At 41.8% G+C, this 15,967-nt stretch overlaps 2 protein-coding genes across 3 annotated transcripts; both read left to right on the top strand.

The window, feature by feature from the left end:
- Window positions 1-126: 126 nt before the first annotated feature.
- On the top strand, window positions 127-11,814 carry LOC116385769 (protein mono-ADP-ribosyltransferase PARP14-like). Of its 2 annotated transcripts, none has more exons than XM_031851483.1 (15): window positions 127-467; window positions 1,367-1,530; window positions 1,834-3,936; window positions 4,094-4,330; window positions 4,466-4,690; window positions 4,792-4,858; window positions 5,594-5,740; window positions 5,892-5,951; window positions 6,185-6,361; window positions 6,717-6,855; window positions 6,963-7,018; window positions 7,762-8,481; window positions 8,579-8,712; window positions 8,799-8,976; window positions 9,825-11,814. In XM_031851483.1, exons 1-15 carry the CDS (start codon window positions 293-295, stop codon window positions 10,103-10,105), a joined length of 4,863 nt encoding a protein of 1,620 aa, XP_031707343.1. In that variant the 5' UTR covers window positions 127-292; the 3' UTR covers window positions 10,106-11,814. The 2 variants fall into 2 exon arrangements, with proteins under 2 accessions (XP_031707343.1, XP_031707342.1); XM_031851482.1 differs by having other exon boundaries at window positions 1,831-3,936.
- A 1,751-nt stretch (window positions 11,815-13,565) lies between these two features.
- LOC116385448 (kelch-like protein 33) lies at window positions 13,566-15,728 on the top strand. The gene is made up of 3 exons (XM_031850948.1): window positions 13,566-14,394; window positions 14,479-15,427; window positions 15,554-15,728. The coding sequence occupies exons 1-3, from the start codon at window positions 13,566-13,568 to the stop codon at window positions 15,726-15,728; spliced, it is 1,953 nt and encodes a 650-aa protein (XP_031706808.1).
- Window positions 15,729-15,967: the final 239 nt, after the last annotated feature.

The raw sequence follows: 15,967 nt of genomic DNA, 5'->3' as shown, positions 1-15,967 counted from the left end.
TTACAAAAATCTGCATTTCATGCATTCTTATTTACAGGTGATGCACTAAATAAAACATAGTTAATAATACGATTGTCAATCTATCCCCTTAAATGCTACACACTGTTCCTTTAACAACGCCTTTCGAGTACATTTACTTTCACTTTGCACCACTCTTAAAGAGGCTCTGCCACATTCATCTTGGCTTAGTTCAGTAAACCTCCTCGAAACCGGGAAATAGAGTGGCACCCGGTTCCACTGCAGTCCGCTCCTGTACGTATTTTAATTATAAAGTCTATCAAGCGTTCACACCATGGAGGGTCCTTACCAGTATCCCGTCTTCTTCGAGGGTCCCGGTCTGGACGAAAAGCAAAAGAAGAAAATAGGAAAATACTTTACCGTGCGACGCAAATCCGGTGGTGGAGACTGCGGCTCGATAACAAACGTGCACGATCACGTTTACAGCATTGCTTTTAATAAGCGAGATGGTAAGAAGACGTGATTTTAAACCTTTATCTGTTCAATTGGGTCACTTGTCGATGATTTCTTAAAGTGTGTCGTCTTGTGCTGGTGAAAGTGAAAGTATGCTGCACTGCAAACATGTTGATCTCATTCGATTATATCTGGGGGGTAATGAAAGAGACCAACTGCTTATAGAGCCACATCCACACTCTTTGACTGTCAATTTGACTTTAGCATAGGCTACTGTACAGTATATTCACTGTCTTCATTTCAAAACATATTCTAGTTTCACATTCATCCTGTGGCGTACTAGAGCGCTCATCACGCTCTAGTACGCCACAGGATGAATCTTGAACTACGCCTGTTGATGCGGTATTTGCGGTTTCAGAGGATAAATAACAATCATCAACAAACGAATATAATGTCATTGCCTATCCTTTATTCCGGCTGATCACTGCACCGCACTGATAACTTCACCACCACTTGACAGGGTGCGGAACAAACGGCAGCCAAGTTAAAGTGATAGACTGCACACGCATTGTAAAGCGTGGATGGACACGCAGGGGCTCCTGGGCAGAGACAGTGGCCATTGTTTTCTGTCTCTTTGTAGTCATTTGGTGTATTTGCAGGAACCCTGCGTCTCTTTGTGGTTGTTTTGTGTCTCTCAACGGTTGTTTTGCAACTCGTTCTAGTTGTCTTGCGTTGCTTTTTGGTTATATAATGAGCATTTTTGCATCAATCTGAAGTTGCCTTTTGTCTCTTTGCAGTCGTTTTGTGTCTCTTTGTAATAATTTTGCTTCTCTTTTCTGATGTTTTGCTTGTCTTTGTGATTGTTTTGTATCTTTTGCATCACTTTATCGTTTTTTTCAGCTCTTTTGTATTTGTTTAGTTTTTGTCATAAGTAATAAATCCTTTTCTGTCTCAGCTCAGGAAAGAGTCCTGCAGAGATCTGAACATGTGTTGGAGTTTGACGGGGGTCCTCTGGTGCTGACTGTGCGAAGCACCCCGGGACCTTCCGCCGGCTCTCCCATCACATCCTCGACTACAAGACAGTCAGTTAGTCCAAAACTGGACTCAACATCATCACAGGTCAGTGTGGACAGTCTTCTAAAATAGTGTCTCGGAGCAACTGTTGCACAATACACTATGTAGGAAAAAAATGATGTCCAACTGGTTGTAAAAATATATGGTATTATCATTATAAAGCATCACAAGCACTTACTGAGTAAAGTTTGATTGGAATAATTGAAACTGACTTCATAGAAATGCTTTAGAGTATGTGTTCAATTGTTGTGCAAGTGTCTCAATCATTTAAAAAAAATGTGTGCATGTAATGAACATCAATTTGTCATATACTGAAAACCAAATTAATATATGTCTTTCCAACAGCAGACACAGCCGTCCAGTCTTAACCCAAGCCTGCTAACAAGTGGCGAAGAATATGAACTACGACTTGATTCTCACCTCCTACGTTATCTAAAGGAGTGCCCCAAGGCTGTGAAAGAACTAGAGGAAGCACTCAGCTCTGTGGCCTGCTCTGCCCAGCTGTACCCAGAGGAGCGGAGGGTTTTAGTTAGCCGGTTAGCTCAAGCTGGTGCTGCAGTTAGAAATTGGAAAGCCGAGGTAGACAAACTCTTTGATGGCTATATGTGCCACTGTGAGGTGGACCCTCACAAAGGTAAAGCTTTAATTAAGTCCTGCAGCTCTCGTCAGACCACAGATGGGGTAAAGGTGTACAGCGAGGATGGGATGGCCATTGTGGTTGGGGAGCGTTCTCAAGTGAAGGCCATGTTGATGGCTGTAGAGGACTCGCATGTTAAACGACGGTCAGGTTCCAGTGAGAAGCAAAAAAGCATTCGTCGACTGGGCGAGGCCAAGCTCCGCCTCCTCTGGAAAGAGATGGAGCCCAGTTTGCGACAAGATTTTCCAGAAGTGAAGGTCACGCAGGGAGCTGCAGGTCAGTTAGTTTTGGAAGGTTCTGTGGAGGAGATTCTTAAGGCTGGAGATTCTATCTCTGAGCAGGAGAATCTTGTGTTCGAAAGGACCGTTTCTGACATGAGCCCACATCTTTTGGCCTTCTTGAGAAAGGCATACGGCGGTGCAGGGGTGCTGGGGGACTTTTTAGGGGTTGGTGGCAAGGTGGAAATAGAGTTACGAGACACGGAGGTACGTTTCTTCACCGTGTCTGCTAATAAACTGGATGACACAGAAAAAAAACTGAAAGAAAAATTCAAGGAAGTCAAGATTGATGTTCCTAACTGCTCTTCTGTGCCGACTGATCTTCGTGAAAAGCTAAAGCCCAAGACAAATGAAATGAACCAAGGGCAATACAGGGCTCAGGTCGTGTTTGGCCCAGACAGCACGGTGTGCCTACTGGGCCACACCAAAGAGGTCGAAGAGCTAAATGAAGTTGTCATACAGTTTATTTTGGATGAGTCAAGCATAGAAGGCCAAGTCATTCTTCCTTACTCAGAGTTAGTACAACTCTTACCAGAATTCCTGCAGCTGCATGGGTTTGACTATTCAGGGGTTACCTTCCATCCTTCAACATCTTTCCCTGGGCCCATGGTGGTGCTGGAAGGTCCATCCGGAAAAGTGACCGAGATCAGGAACAAACTGGGCCCATTTCTGGACTCCCTTGTTCAGGATAGAATCACCATTGACCTACCAGGGGCAGTAAGGTATTTTGAAAGTTCCACTGGAAGAGTCAACATTTTAAGTGTTGCTCATTCTCAGAAGTGTCTCGTACAGCTTCAGGAACAAGCTCACGCTACAAGACAGATTTTGGCATCTGGTGCAGGATTGAGTGGAGTAAACACAACAGTTGCTAGCTACAGCCTTCGTGACGGGTTCCAGGTGCTGGTGTGTCAGGGTGACATCACCAAACAGGAAGCTGATGCCCTAGTGAACGCTGCCAACGAAGATCTGGACCACTGTGGTGGGGTCGCTGCTGCACTGAGTAAAGCGGGTGGCCCTCAGGTGCAGAAGGAGAGCAGAGATATAGTAAAGCGGACTGGAAAAGTTCCTACAGGTGATGTGGTAGTGACCACAGGGGGACACTTAAACTGTAAGATACTGCTGCATGCTGTTGGGCCTGTAGGAGGAAAATCAGGTGGCAGAGAGAGGATCTTACTGGAGACAACTGTCCAGTCTGCTCTAAATTTAGCAGAGGCAAAGGATTTAAGGTCTATAGCCCTGCCCTGTATCAGCTCAGGTGTGTTTGGTGTTCCCGTCGCTGTGTGCTCTGACGCTATTGTAACTGCTGTGAAAAAGTTTGGTAGTCAGGGAGGCCGAAGTCTGAGCAGAGTTATCCTGATTGATAACAGAGGAGAGGTGGTGAGGGCCATGCAGGAAGCATGTGACCGGCTTCTCCAAGGGATAAGTAGCGGAAATGCTGCACCAAGAGATCCGGGGTTCCAAAGAGGAGCCACTGGTGGAGCTCCTGAAGATGGTGTCCATGTAGAGATCATTCAGGGAACCCTGGAGACCCAGCAGGTGAGAAACTGAGCTAAATTGATTTGATTCTGGATGTTTCACAAGGTAATCTGCTGTTGGTGCTGGTACCATGCTCTGTTTGCATACATAATCTACTTTCTGTTTAGGAACATTTAAGTGTTAACATGGATGAAATTAGATTGCTGTATTCTCCTAGGTGGATTGCATAGTAACCCCTATGCTTGGCCATGATCCCACCTCAATCCGTGTTGGAAACGCTTTGTCAGTCATGGTTGGACCTCAGCTGACTGCAAATTTCCATAAGGAAGCAGGAGGACCAACATTGCCTGGCAACACAGTCCTGGTGGCGGGTTTGCCTACCCTTCAATCTAAAGGAGTGTTCTTCCTCAACCTTCTTCCCTGGGATAATAACCAACATGGAGTTGCCATCCAGGTGAATTTGTGTGTTGAATATGTCCTTGTAGGTTTTTGTGCAACCAGGTTTGTCTTTACTGCGTCTGTGTTTTGTTGTTCTTACTCCCTTAAAAACTAAGGGGTTTAGTAACCTTATAATCATTCAATCTTCCAGACTATGAGACAGGGCATCAGAAAAATTCTGGCTTCCTGTCATACCAGAGGCTTCAGTTCTGTTGCCTTCCCTGTGCTTGGGACCGGTTTTGTCCTGCATTTTCCTCACAGCGTGGCATCCAGGGTTTTACTGGAGGAGGTCCGTAAATTTGAACAGGACCGGGACACCAGAACATCTTTCCTGGTCCGTTTTGTCATCCACCCCAATGACAAAGATTCCAGCAAGGTAAAGATAATGCAGTGCCTTGTAACAAAAAAAATGGAGTGCAATAGTTTTTTTGTTTTGCATGTGGAACTGGAATTAAACTCGTCACTTCATCACTGCAGGCCTTCCAGTCTGCCCAGGAAACTCTGCATCTCAGAGGATTCACCAACGACGCTAACCCAGACCAAGGTTAGTGTGCATATTTTTATTTTTTAATGTCCGGTTGAGCAAGAGTTTGATACATTACTTGTTTCTTCAATCAATCAGTAAGATAATGATTAGCCATGTTTCCTGTTAATTGTCAAGCAAATTTTGAGCAAACTTTTGAAATGAGCAAATAAACTCTGCTACAGCGTAGTTTGATCAGAGGTTGGCACTTTAGGCAACACATGGCTCTAACCCCCCGGCAAAACCGGAAGTCTGGTTGCCCATCTACGAGAGAAAAATGGAGAGGTCGTCAAGAATATGTTCTATTTGGGCAAGTTTAATTGTACTTTCATGTCAGCTAGTTTTGGCCATGTTTCATGTCGTCATTAGACAAGCATTTGCACGTTATGAGTATATTCCGAGACAACGCCAACAACAGAAACAACTGATCAGTCATTGGAATTAAATGTTCGCTAACTCAGAATTAATTCTGCAAAGTCGTTTCCATATCCCATTTGGAGCGCCAACTCTTCTTCGACAAAAGCAAAATCCACCAAAACTTTTTTTTTTTTCTCATTTAAGGAAGTTTTATTAATTTTTTCCGTCTCCATGTAGCTTTTCTGATGTTATACTTTAAAAATATTTGAATGGAAACACTGTTTATTTAAGGCCACAAGGGAGCAGAAAACATTAAAGAGGCTCCCAAACACTGCCACCAACATATTAGCTTTTTTAAAGTTCTGGCTAACATGCTTTTTTTTACTTTTGTGTCTTTAGCTTCCTTTTACCGCCATGTCTCCGTAACTGATGGTGAGGTCACAGCCATGCTGGGTAGAGTCAAGCTCCAGATGGTCCGCGGTGACATCATTCAGGAGAGCACTGATGCCATTGTCAACACAACTAACTTCTCCAACAACCCATCTGGTAAGATTTGATTTTCTAAATATTTGGATTGACTTTTAATATACGTGTAGAGGACCACAGCACCACAAACTGGTGTTATTTTTGAGAGTTTTGTATACATTATATTTATATTTGAGAACCTACAGTAACTGTGTGTTCACAAACTTCACAGGTGTGTCTAAAGCCATTGTGACTACAGCAGGGCCCAGTGTCCAGGCACAGTTGGCACAAGGTAAGCCTTGAGAGGGAGCTAAATGTAAATGCTGCAAAAATACTTTGTAGAGTTTTGGGTTGTGAACATTACTGTCCAACAGTAAAGGATGGAAAGACAAATTAATTCACATTTACCTATTTTCTGGAGATTTTGTTTAAACTTGTGCTACATTTTAATCAACCAACATATTATACACAAATCCAATGTTTTACTGTTTTCATGGTCGTATATGCTTTTATGTCTTTTATCAGTGGGCATCCCAGCAGACTACATGTGCACCACAGGACCCGGGTTGCTTGGCTGTCAGGAAATCATTCATGCTAGCTTCAAGTGTGACACTCAGATTATTCGGAAGAACTGCAAAAAGATACTGAAGCAGTGTGAGAGCAAAGGCTACAGCTCAGTGGCCTTCCCAGCCATCAATACTGGTTTGTGCTGTGTGCGTGTGTGTGTGTTTATGTGTACTTTGTGCATTGAGGGCTACACCAGATTTGTCTTAACCACCCTAATGTAGTTGGAATTTCAGGGTTTACATCTAAGCTTGATTACAAATCTCACTTATAAGTATATATATATATATATAATAACACATGAAGTAAATGTATTCAGGTATAAATTAGTAATAGATCCGTAATTCTACAGATGCATTTCTGGTGGCCTTTAGTAGCATGAAAATACTTTTCTTCAATTATAGTAAATCTAAAATGATAAAAAAAAAGGTCATAATAACAATGTCAATGGCATCATTGGTGGTATCTGATCATTCTCTATTTATCCCATCAGGTGTGGCTGGTATGGACTCTGACAAAGCTTGTAAAGCCATGCTGGATGGCATGACCTCAGCTGTTAGTGACTTGAAACCAAATTCCCTCACACTGATCCGCATTGTCATCTTCCAGCAATCGGTCTTCCAGGCTTTCAGGTCAGATATAAATCTTACTCATACAATGGAACAGAAAGTTAAACTATTTTTTATCATGGGTTGCATTGTTTGTTGTAAACTTCCTGCCCTGTATTATGTTTTTTCAGAGCAGAGCTGGAGAACCGCTTTCGACAAACAGCTGCTCGCCACCTCAGTCTTAGAGGTTTGTGTTCATCTGTAAAGCTTGAAAAATGTTGTATTTTGTACCTAATTGTTATCAGTTTTTATCTACCAGGTTCGTGAACTTGGCATTCTAACTTTTGTTAATTAGCACTAAACGGAAAATACAGCAGAGGCTGATGAGCCATAGGTCTTAGTTATACTCCAATAGATGTTGAGGTGTTTCCGTCAGATGAAGACCAGCTAATGTGAATTTCATTAACTTCAATTAAATGACAGTTGTTGTGAAATTTCAGTCTGGATCCAAAAGAATGTACGGACCGACCTATTTGCCATTTGTTATAACTTCCAACTCTTTTATAAGGTGTATTATTAGGAAATGTGTCAGTTTAGCATACAGAACACTTGTTTTCTTGCACAAAACAAAGTAATTTTATCTTCACAACATATTGATATATATTGATAAATGGTAAGATTGGCACATAATATGATGGCTATAAGCCATGGGCAGATTATGAGACTCCTGGTCACAGACCCCACCAGCTCTCCTACCAGTGAGCAAGACACACAAACTGAATATTTGTTAATATCTCTTGTTGTTTTGTGTGTCTTTACAGTTGTTACATATCTCTCTGTGGTTTTGTGTCTCTTTGTAGCTGCTTTGTGTCTCTCTCTCCTCTTTTCGTTTCCCTTTGTATTTTATCTTATCTGGGCTCAAATAATTGATGAAATGAGGTGTCTCACTTCTTTTTGCTCTTTTTTTTTTTTTTTTTTTTTTTTTTTTAGAAAAAGCGAAACAAAAGCTCAAGAAGTGGCACGACAAGTATTCAAAAACCTCCACAACTTCAACACCTCAAGGCAAAACCTTCGCCTCCTCAAAGCCACCGCCAGCTGTAGTAAGTGTGATCAGTTGTAGTCCAGACAGCATCAGGACAGTGAAGAAAGAGTTGGAGGGGATCCTGCAGAAGCAGCTGGTAGAGAGAGAGGTGGATGTACATCATTTTTCCAGGCTTGATGGGATGGAGCTGGAGGCAGTGCAGGCCAAAGTCAAAGTCTTGGGTATAAGCCTGGAGTGCAGGAGGCGTCAAAGTTCTGAGGGTGTGAACGGCAACCGAGCAGGAAACGCAGCCCGAGCTGAAGCTAGAGATCGGTCAGGGTCAGGAAAGGAGGTCTATGTGCTGACAGGCCTAAAAGAGGACGTGTTGGGCGTCTTCGAGCTTATAAACAGAGCAATCCAAGAGGCATTTTGCGAAGACCTCCAAGACAAAGAAGAAGCCATGTTGGCTCTTACTGTGCAGTGGTCGATTCAGGATATAAATAAGGCCTGGCAAGAGCTGAACATGCATGACAACTACATGCTTGAGGAGGCTCACCTGGAGAAACAAGTGTTTGTAGAATTGACGGCACCAAACGGCATGATGTTGGAAGTCAACCTGAGAACACAAGCAGCCACCAATCTGCTAACAGGCGTCATGTACAAAGTGAAAAGGAGCAAGTCTGAAACGGGTATGTCACATTTTGTAGTTTTACTTTAGATTCATGTTAAAACCATCCTCTTTTTTTCATGTCTTTAAAACATTAATTCATGTGACTTCTACTTCAGCCGTAGAGTTGCCAACAGAATGGGAACCTATGCACGGAGAAGTGTTTAAAAAGATCCAGCTGCAACCTAACTCACCAGAGTACCAGACTGTAGCCCAGGGCTTCCTCAAAATGGCTAAATACAACATCCAAAAAGTGACTATAAGAACACAAAAGCACACGTTTCTCACATTAAAAACCTACAGTACAGAACAAGTAATTGATTGTTTTTCTGATCTCAGATTGAGCGGGTGCAAAACTACTACCTGTGGCATGCCTATACTGTGTGTAGGCAGCGTATATTTGCCAAAAATGGCCCAGCAGACCTTGGGGAGAAGACTCTCTACCATGGCACATCGGCAGAGTCATGCCACTGCATTGAAAGGGACAGATTTAACAGGAGCTACGCAGGACAACACGGTAAGCAATGTTGTCACATGCCAAACTAAGCCAACCGGTTTCTGTCTGCAGCTTCATGAGAGTGGTGTCGATCCTCTCGTCTACCTTGTGGCAACAAAGTGAATAGTGTGTTGAACTACTCCTTTAAGGGGAGACGCAGGTGAATAGGGTAAACCACTTCAACCAATACATATCACCATAAAACATCCCCAGTTGATTACTTACGTAGGTTAAGGTAATTCTTTTTTGTATTGCAAGTTTTCAGAAATTGTATGTTTGGATATGCAAATTATGTTATCAAGTATGTGCTAATTTGCATAAATCTCCAGAGCATAAATATGATACTAACCACGGGATTTTTTTGGATATCTCTTTATATCACACCATAAATGGAAATACTGTCAACGGCAATAAAAAACTACAATTTTCCATGTTTTTAGCAATAAAATGTCATATATATTAGACTATGAATTATATATCAACAAATCCCTCTGTGAAAACCTTAAGAATATAGGTATGAATGAAATGAAAGTCGGTGTATGTACGTGCTACTGAAGTGGAGATTTCTGGCTCAGAATCTGAGAAAAAAAACTCATTTAAAGATGTGTATTAAAACAAATTCCATACATTTTGCAGGACACTACAAGGAAATAAGGTTAAAAAAAAGTATTAGATATAACCAATAAAAAAAAGCTTTCTGTAATTGTAAGTTTAAATATGCAAATGAGGCATTATCTAATGCTACTTTTTGGTGAATTTAAGAGAGCTATAAAGACACAGATGGACAAAGTAGTAAAAAAAAAAAAAAAACACCTAAATTTGTATTTTGGATGTTGAAAAGTGTTTTTTCTTGTGTATTTCTATCACAGCTGCCATGTTTGGAAAGGGAGTTTACTTTGCTGTCAATGCACAGTATTCAGCAAGCAGATACAGCCCAGCAGACGCGTCAGGCTTGAAGAGGCTGTATGTGGCTCGTGTCCTGACCGGCCGTTACACGGTCGGTAATTCTTCCATGAAAGACACCCCTCCTCGAGGCTCAGACCAGACCGACTGCTTCGACAGTTTGGTGAACAACCAGCAGCAGCCCACCATGTTTGTGATCTTCCACGATGACCAGGCCTACCCAGAGTACCTCATCACCTTCAACTGAGTAAAACTGTAGAAAGTCACGGTTCAACACTGTGCTGTGGTGTCAGAACCATCCTGGTTAAATGCTACAAAAGTAGCGATACCTTAGAATGTGCCATCCAATTTCTACTTTCAGATAAAGTTTTCTTTTTTCTTTTTTATTTCCTGAGCATATTTTTGAATTGCACAGAGTTGAATTATAGCGTTCACCAACTGTATTGAACAGCCTTGTATTGAAGGACAAACCTGTACCGCAGAAACACACCGTGAGTTTATACTTTCCTTTTTTGGAAATCTTTTTACGATTTGCGTCAGTGATATGAATTGTTAAATTAGTCAAATGTTAGGGGAATGTAACTCATATTAAGCGGTGTGTAATAACCTTAATTTGGCAAAGATTGTTCTCAGGGTTATTGTATTGTCATTTATTTGATCTTATTGATTAATATAATATTTGAGGCAGACATATTGGTTTTCTTTTTATTGATTTAATATAAGTCTTTAGTTCTCTGCACTTTATTCATTCAACTCCAAGTGTTAATATTATGTAAAATATAACATAGCTGATGCACACATTTTAACAATCTATGCAAAAGTAGAATAAGCCTAAAACCCCTTATTCTCAACATTAAACGAGCAGGGATTAAACCATCTGCGCCAAGGTAATTGATTCATTACAAGTGGTCACACTGTATTTTGGAAGTACTGTTTTGATGCTAGACTTACAGTAATATGTAGTAAATATATTGCTAAAAATTCAATTGAAGAATTTCTCTGACTGTACAATGAGGATTTTGAAATCAAAGAATCCAAAGTAAATATATTTCAGACATTATTTGTATTTGAAAGGTGCAAGAGAATACAGCAGCAAAAGGAGCAGTGTCTGTGTTTTTGTAGCCGCGCCATTTTTTTGACAGTTTTAAAGAGCTTTTCTGAACAATGTAAATAAAATAAATTATGATTTATGTGGTACATTATGATTTACAAGTATCAGAAAATGGTGGTAGAAAAAAATTACAGAACATTGAACATGTATACCAAAAAAAACCTGTTGAAATAAAAAAATAAAACTATTAAATTAATGAAATTAAGTCTTATTGCTTTAAATGTTCTCTAACATAAATCAGTTAAGTGAGAATGAACATTTTGAACATGAAGTGTACAGCTGCAGAAAGTCACATTACATTTAGCAATCTTTTGACAATAATTATTAAAAGTTGGAAAAGCTGTAAATATTTTTCATGAACTTCAAACAGGGAAAATCAAAAATCCACTGAATGTGGAGTAGTGATTTGGATGACTACTGATCATCCTGTTTTCCCAAAGACGAACATTGACATGGTCTCCAACTTGTAGCTGCAAGATAGTGCTGTTAGATCTAGAGCGTGAATGATTTAGAGTACCATACCATGACACTATTTGGTTTCCATTTCGGTACAAACTGCCACTGGAGCTACCACTCCAGACGAAGGAGGTGAAAGTGAAATAATAGACTCCCTGCACTGGTGCTGTAAAATAACCTGCAACAATAGTAAAATAAAATCACTGTTCAACATGAGTTACCAAACAGTACTTGACAACTAATTCAAGAGCAAGTACACGGTGAATACTGACCTGTGACTGGGCTGTAATGCCCTCCAGTGTTGAACAGAACATGATTGTAGACCAGAGCGTAAAGAACATTCACAGGACCAATGGTGCCATGTATTGAGAATGTAGCAGAAAATGCAATCCGAGACCGCCCTGAGAGATGGAAACGCGAATACGTCATTATTCTGTCCTTCAAAATAAAACAGCATGTCAGATTAACTCTAACTCTAATTATAAAAAAAGTTTTCAAAAAAAATACAAATCATTTCTGCAAAATGAAATAACGTGCAACAACAAGTTTGATGTGAGCTCACAATAGACCGATTCAGCTCACAACAAGTGGTTTGTATGACAAACTATGGCTCTGCACAACCATTGTTTAGCATATTTGTATTACCTTGATACTCTGTACTGTTCTCAAGTGCAGAGAGTTTTCTCTTACTGGCCTCCAGCCTTTTGTTTGTTTCCTCCAGAGCTCTCGCGGTAGCTGCAAGCTTTTCTCCTAGAGCCCCCAGCTCCTTCAGCACCGTGTAGATGGGTGGATTACAGCTTGGCTGGGTTGCTGTTGAGGCCGTTGTCAAAATGGTTGGCGTTTCTAAATTCTGGAGAGCATCCTGCTCAACCCAGGCGTCTGCCAGGTCTTCATGTGAGAGTTCTGTGATCTGGGTCTGATTGTCCTCACCTCCAGTCTGGCACTCAGATAGACCAGCAAGCAAACACACAGCCATCATCACTGAGAAGTTCTCCATTCTTCAGCTTGGGAGGTCCTTTTTTCGATACTGAAATGACTGACAGCAAAAAGATGCGTGTTTATAAGAAAGTCCAGTTTAATAATTGTTTGGGTGAAGCAATGCATGAATCAAAGCTGCTGCAAAAACATCAGATAAGCTGCTAAACCTTACCCTATTTCCTCATGGCATCTTGACACTTGTTTTTTGGTCGTTATTTTTTTATTGAATTACAATTTAACAATCCGTTAACATCATAGTCTAGGCCCATGTTTTTGTGTGATTCTACCTTTACTTTTTATGTGCCTTCAATGTGTTGAAATCTGGAATAGAAGTTTTTTTCTTAAACAAAGTACATGTCAACAGTCTGACACTAGCCAGCTTCCCATCCAAATGCAGACCAATTATTAACTGAATTTAAAGAAAATCTGCAAAAGAGAAGGCAAATGAAAGCATGTTTCCATCCACTTCCGTTATGTAAATGTCAACTACAAGATCCCCTTTTTTATCTTTCTTGTACAAAAGACTGTAACATACTCTAGAATAAGATCATTATAATTTACTTGTTCAGAATTGTGCCCCTGATATTTGACTTCAAATGCATGACACTTAAAAAAAATAGCCCAGGTTAGTTTATTTTATGGTTTAAGGATATAAAACATATCACGGAAAATAATGTTATGAGGAATAATCATTAACATAAAGTACAGCATAAACATTGTGTTATCATAAATACACTTAAGACCGTTTCTGTCTGGCTCCTTGATGGATATTTGTTATACAGAAGTTATTTTCAAGTCAAGGTTAAACTTGTCAATGGTGGGAAAATATTTTATCTGGCTCTTTATTGGCTCCAATAAACATTAAAGTTCATCTCCATTTTCTTCCTTGGTGAACATTACAATGAAGTGAGAGCTGAGGTTCAGTTGAAACTGAATCTCTCTGACCCAGTAGCTATGAATAGCTGCTGTTGATGCAGTGAGGAACATTGAGTCTATTAGAGAGTTAGGAGGGACAGAAAGATTTGCGAAGGCAGCAAGAGTAGTTATGAGAAAGTAACTTCATCAAATCAAGATTTTGCTGGAGGTCATCAGTAATTAAAAATACCGCAGAAAGACCACTGTGGGTATTAGTTTGAAGAGAAAGTAAAGCCCAGCCACATGCATGGAGTTTACTAGGCATTACCTTCCAATGGAATGGGAAGAGAGATGGAGGAGAGACAAGGAGAGGAGGAAACGAGTGATTGAAGAAGGTGGCGAAGAAGGGATTGAACAGGACAACCGCGAACTGAGGAGGATCGTGGCGTACAATGACTCCAGGATGGGGCTGATGAGTGGGAGGGGTAAAAAACAGGGGTCGGAGGTCGGGATGAGTGGTGCTAGTCTGGAAGGAATTGGGCAGCATGTGAGAGAGGTAGCATTCTGGGATGAAGGACTTGGCGATAAAGTCCACACATACCGCATTGACACCTATCCTAAAGAGGTATTCATTGCCCTGAAGGAATTCTGGGATTCATCTCTTCTCACAGACCTCACTCTGACCACTGACAACGGGAACGGCTTTCACGTACACTCCCCTATTCTTGCTGCTGTCAGCTCCTTCATCCAAGAAAGACTGAGGGATGAAAGTGGAGTACGATCAGGCAACGATAATGATGTAGAAGTCCGAAGGCGGTCAGTGTCTCTGTCTCCTGAGGTTGATCATGTTGGGCTACAGGCAGTTTTGGAGTTTGCCTACACTGGAGCTGTGTTGTCTTTGAACAAAGACGGCATGTCCTCGATTATGGCTGCAGCTCAAGCTCTGGGCATTCCTAGAGTGCTGGATCTCTGCAACAAAGAAGAGCGGGTGAAAGAAGGTGGCAGTCCGAAGAAGGAAGAGCGAAAGATATCTGCCCTTGAACAGATGAAGATTACTCTCCAGTCCATCAATCAGTTGTGGGCAGACAGAGTTGGGTATGATGTGATATTGGATGTGGACGGTGCTGTATTCCATGGTTAGTATAGAGTCATGCAATTTGTAGGTATCTTGTTGATTGTTTGATATTGATCAACTGAGCTCTTCTTTTGTCTGTCTCCAGTCCACAGAGTTATCCTGGCAGCAAGCAGTGACTACTTCCGCAGCATGTTCACCTGCGGGATGAGGGAATCCAACCAGACATGCATTGCCCTTCCCTTCCTGTCACCTTCTGAGTTAGAGGCTCTGATTTGCTGCTCCTACAGTGGAACTCTTCCACTTAGCTGGGACTGTGTCTTCGAGATCTCCTGCACAGTGCTCCAGCTTCAGTTCCAGCATGCCCTCTCGCTTTGCCTCAAATTCATGAGTCAGGAAATGGAGGCAAGCTCTTGCCTGGATGTGGCATCATTTGCTGAAGCCTATGAGATGCCAGAGTTGCTCGAGGAAGCCAATGACTTTGTGCTGAAGAACTTCTGGGAGGTGTCAGCGACGTCAAAGTTTCAGGACCTACCAGCAGAGAAGCTTCTGGACATCCTCTGCTGTGATGATCTGTGCGTGCCCTCAGAGTTGGCTGTATTTCGAGCCGTAATCTGTTGGATTGAGGCTAATCCTAAAGAGAGGTCGGGCCAGGCTGGCGTACTGATGACCGGAGTCCGGTTCCCCCTCATGACCTTTCGAGAGTTCAGGGAGGTCAGGGCCATTACCCTACGCATGGAGAGCTTCGGAAACAAAGAGGCAGAACTCTATGGTTCAGCGCTCAAGGAATTTGGTTTCAACCTTCCAGAAACCCAGGATCAGTGCCGGGTCCGACGTCCCAAAGACGCCCTGGTTGTGGTCGGGGGAGACCAGCTGGACCCAGATGTGGGACAGCGCATACCAAGCAGGGAACTGTGGTTTGCAAACTCCTTACGCAGTGGTATAGGCTTGGTGAAGAAGATTGAGTGGAGGAGGCTGGGTGAGATGCCAGACAAGCCAAAGTTCAGGCATGGAATAGCAGCAATGGTGGGAAAGTTGTATGTGTTTGGAGGATGCTACTACTACTGCAAGGATGACATGATGAAATCTGCCTACAGGTAAAAGGACACAACTGGTGCACAAATATCCTCTTCTCACTTTGAATAACCTAGATTGTTCCACAGATGCACAGCTGGGATCTGAACATTTCCATCTTTACCTTTTTTCTTTCATCGCACACATAGTTATGACCCCGTACAGGACAGCTGGAAAAGGCTCGCTGACATGCAGGAGTTTAGAAGCAACTTCTCAGTGGTGGTACACGAAGAGCGTCTTTATGCCATTGGTGGAGATAAGGAGATCAACACCAACCTAGACAGCGTCGAGATGTACAACCCAGACACCGACTCCTGGAGGTAAGTTGAGTCATGTTATGCTTGAAGTAGAACATGATTCATCGGATCATCGTGTGTGTCCTAAATCCTACGGTATCAGGGCGTATCGATGCCGAGCTTTAGCACGCCCAGAATTACACATATCAGTGAATCTGTCACATTATTAAGAAGCAGAGTCGTATGTTATTTAAAATCGGTCAATGTTTATTGTATAATATTGAACAAAATATCAAGGATGAAAGCTGTGAGTTCACTTGTATGTTG

This window comes from Anarrhichthys ocellatus, unplaced genomic scaffold (genome assembly GCF_004355925.1).
Source record: "Anarrhichthys ocellatus isolate YVR2014 unplaced genomic scaffold, GSC_Weel_1.0 scaffold11, whole genome shotgun sequence".
Lineage (NCBI taxonomy): Eukaryota > Metazoa > Chordata > Actinopteri > Perciformes > Anarhichadidae > Anarrhichthys > Anarrhichthys ocellatus.
The sequence above is the reverse complement of the archived record's forward strand: the minus strand, read 5'-3'. Positions and strand labels throughout refer to the sequence as shown.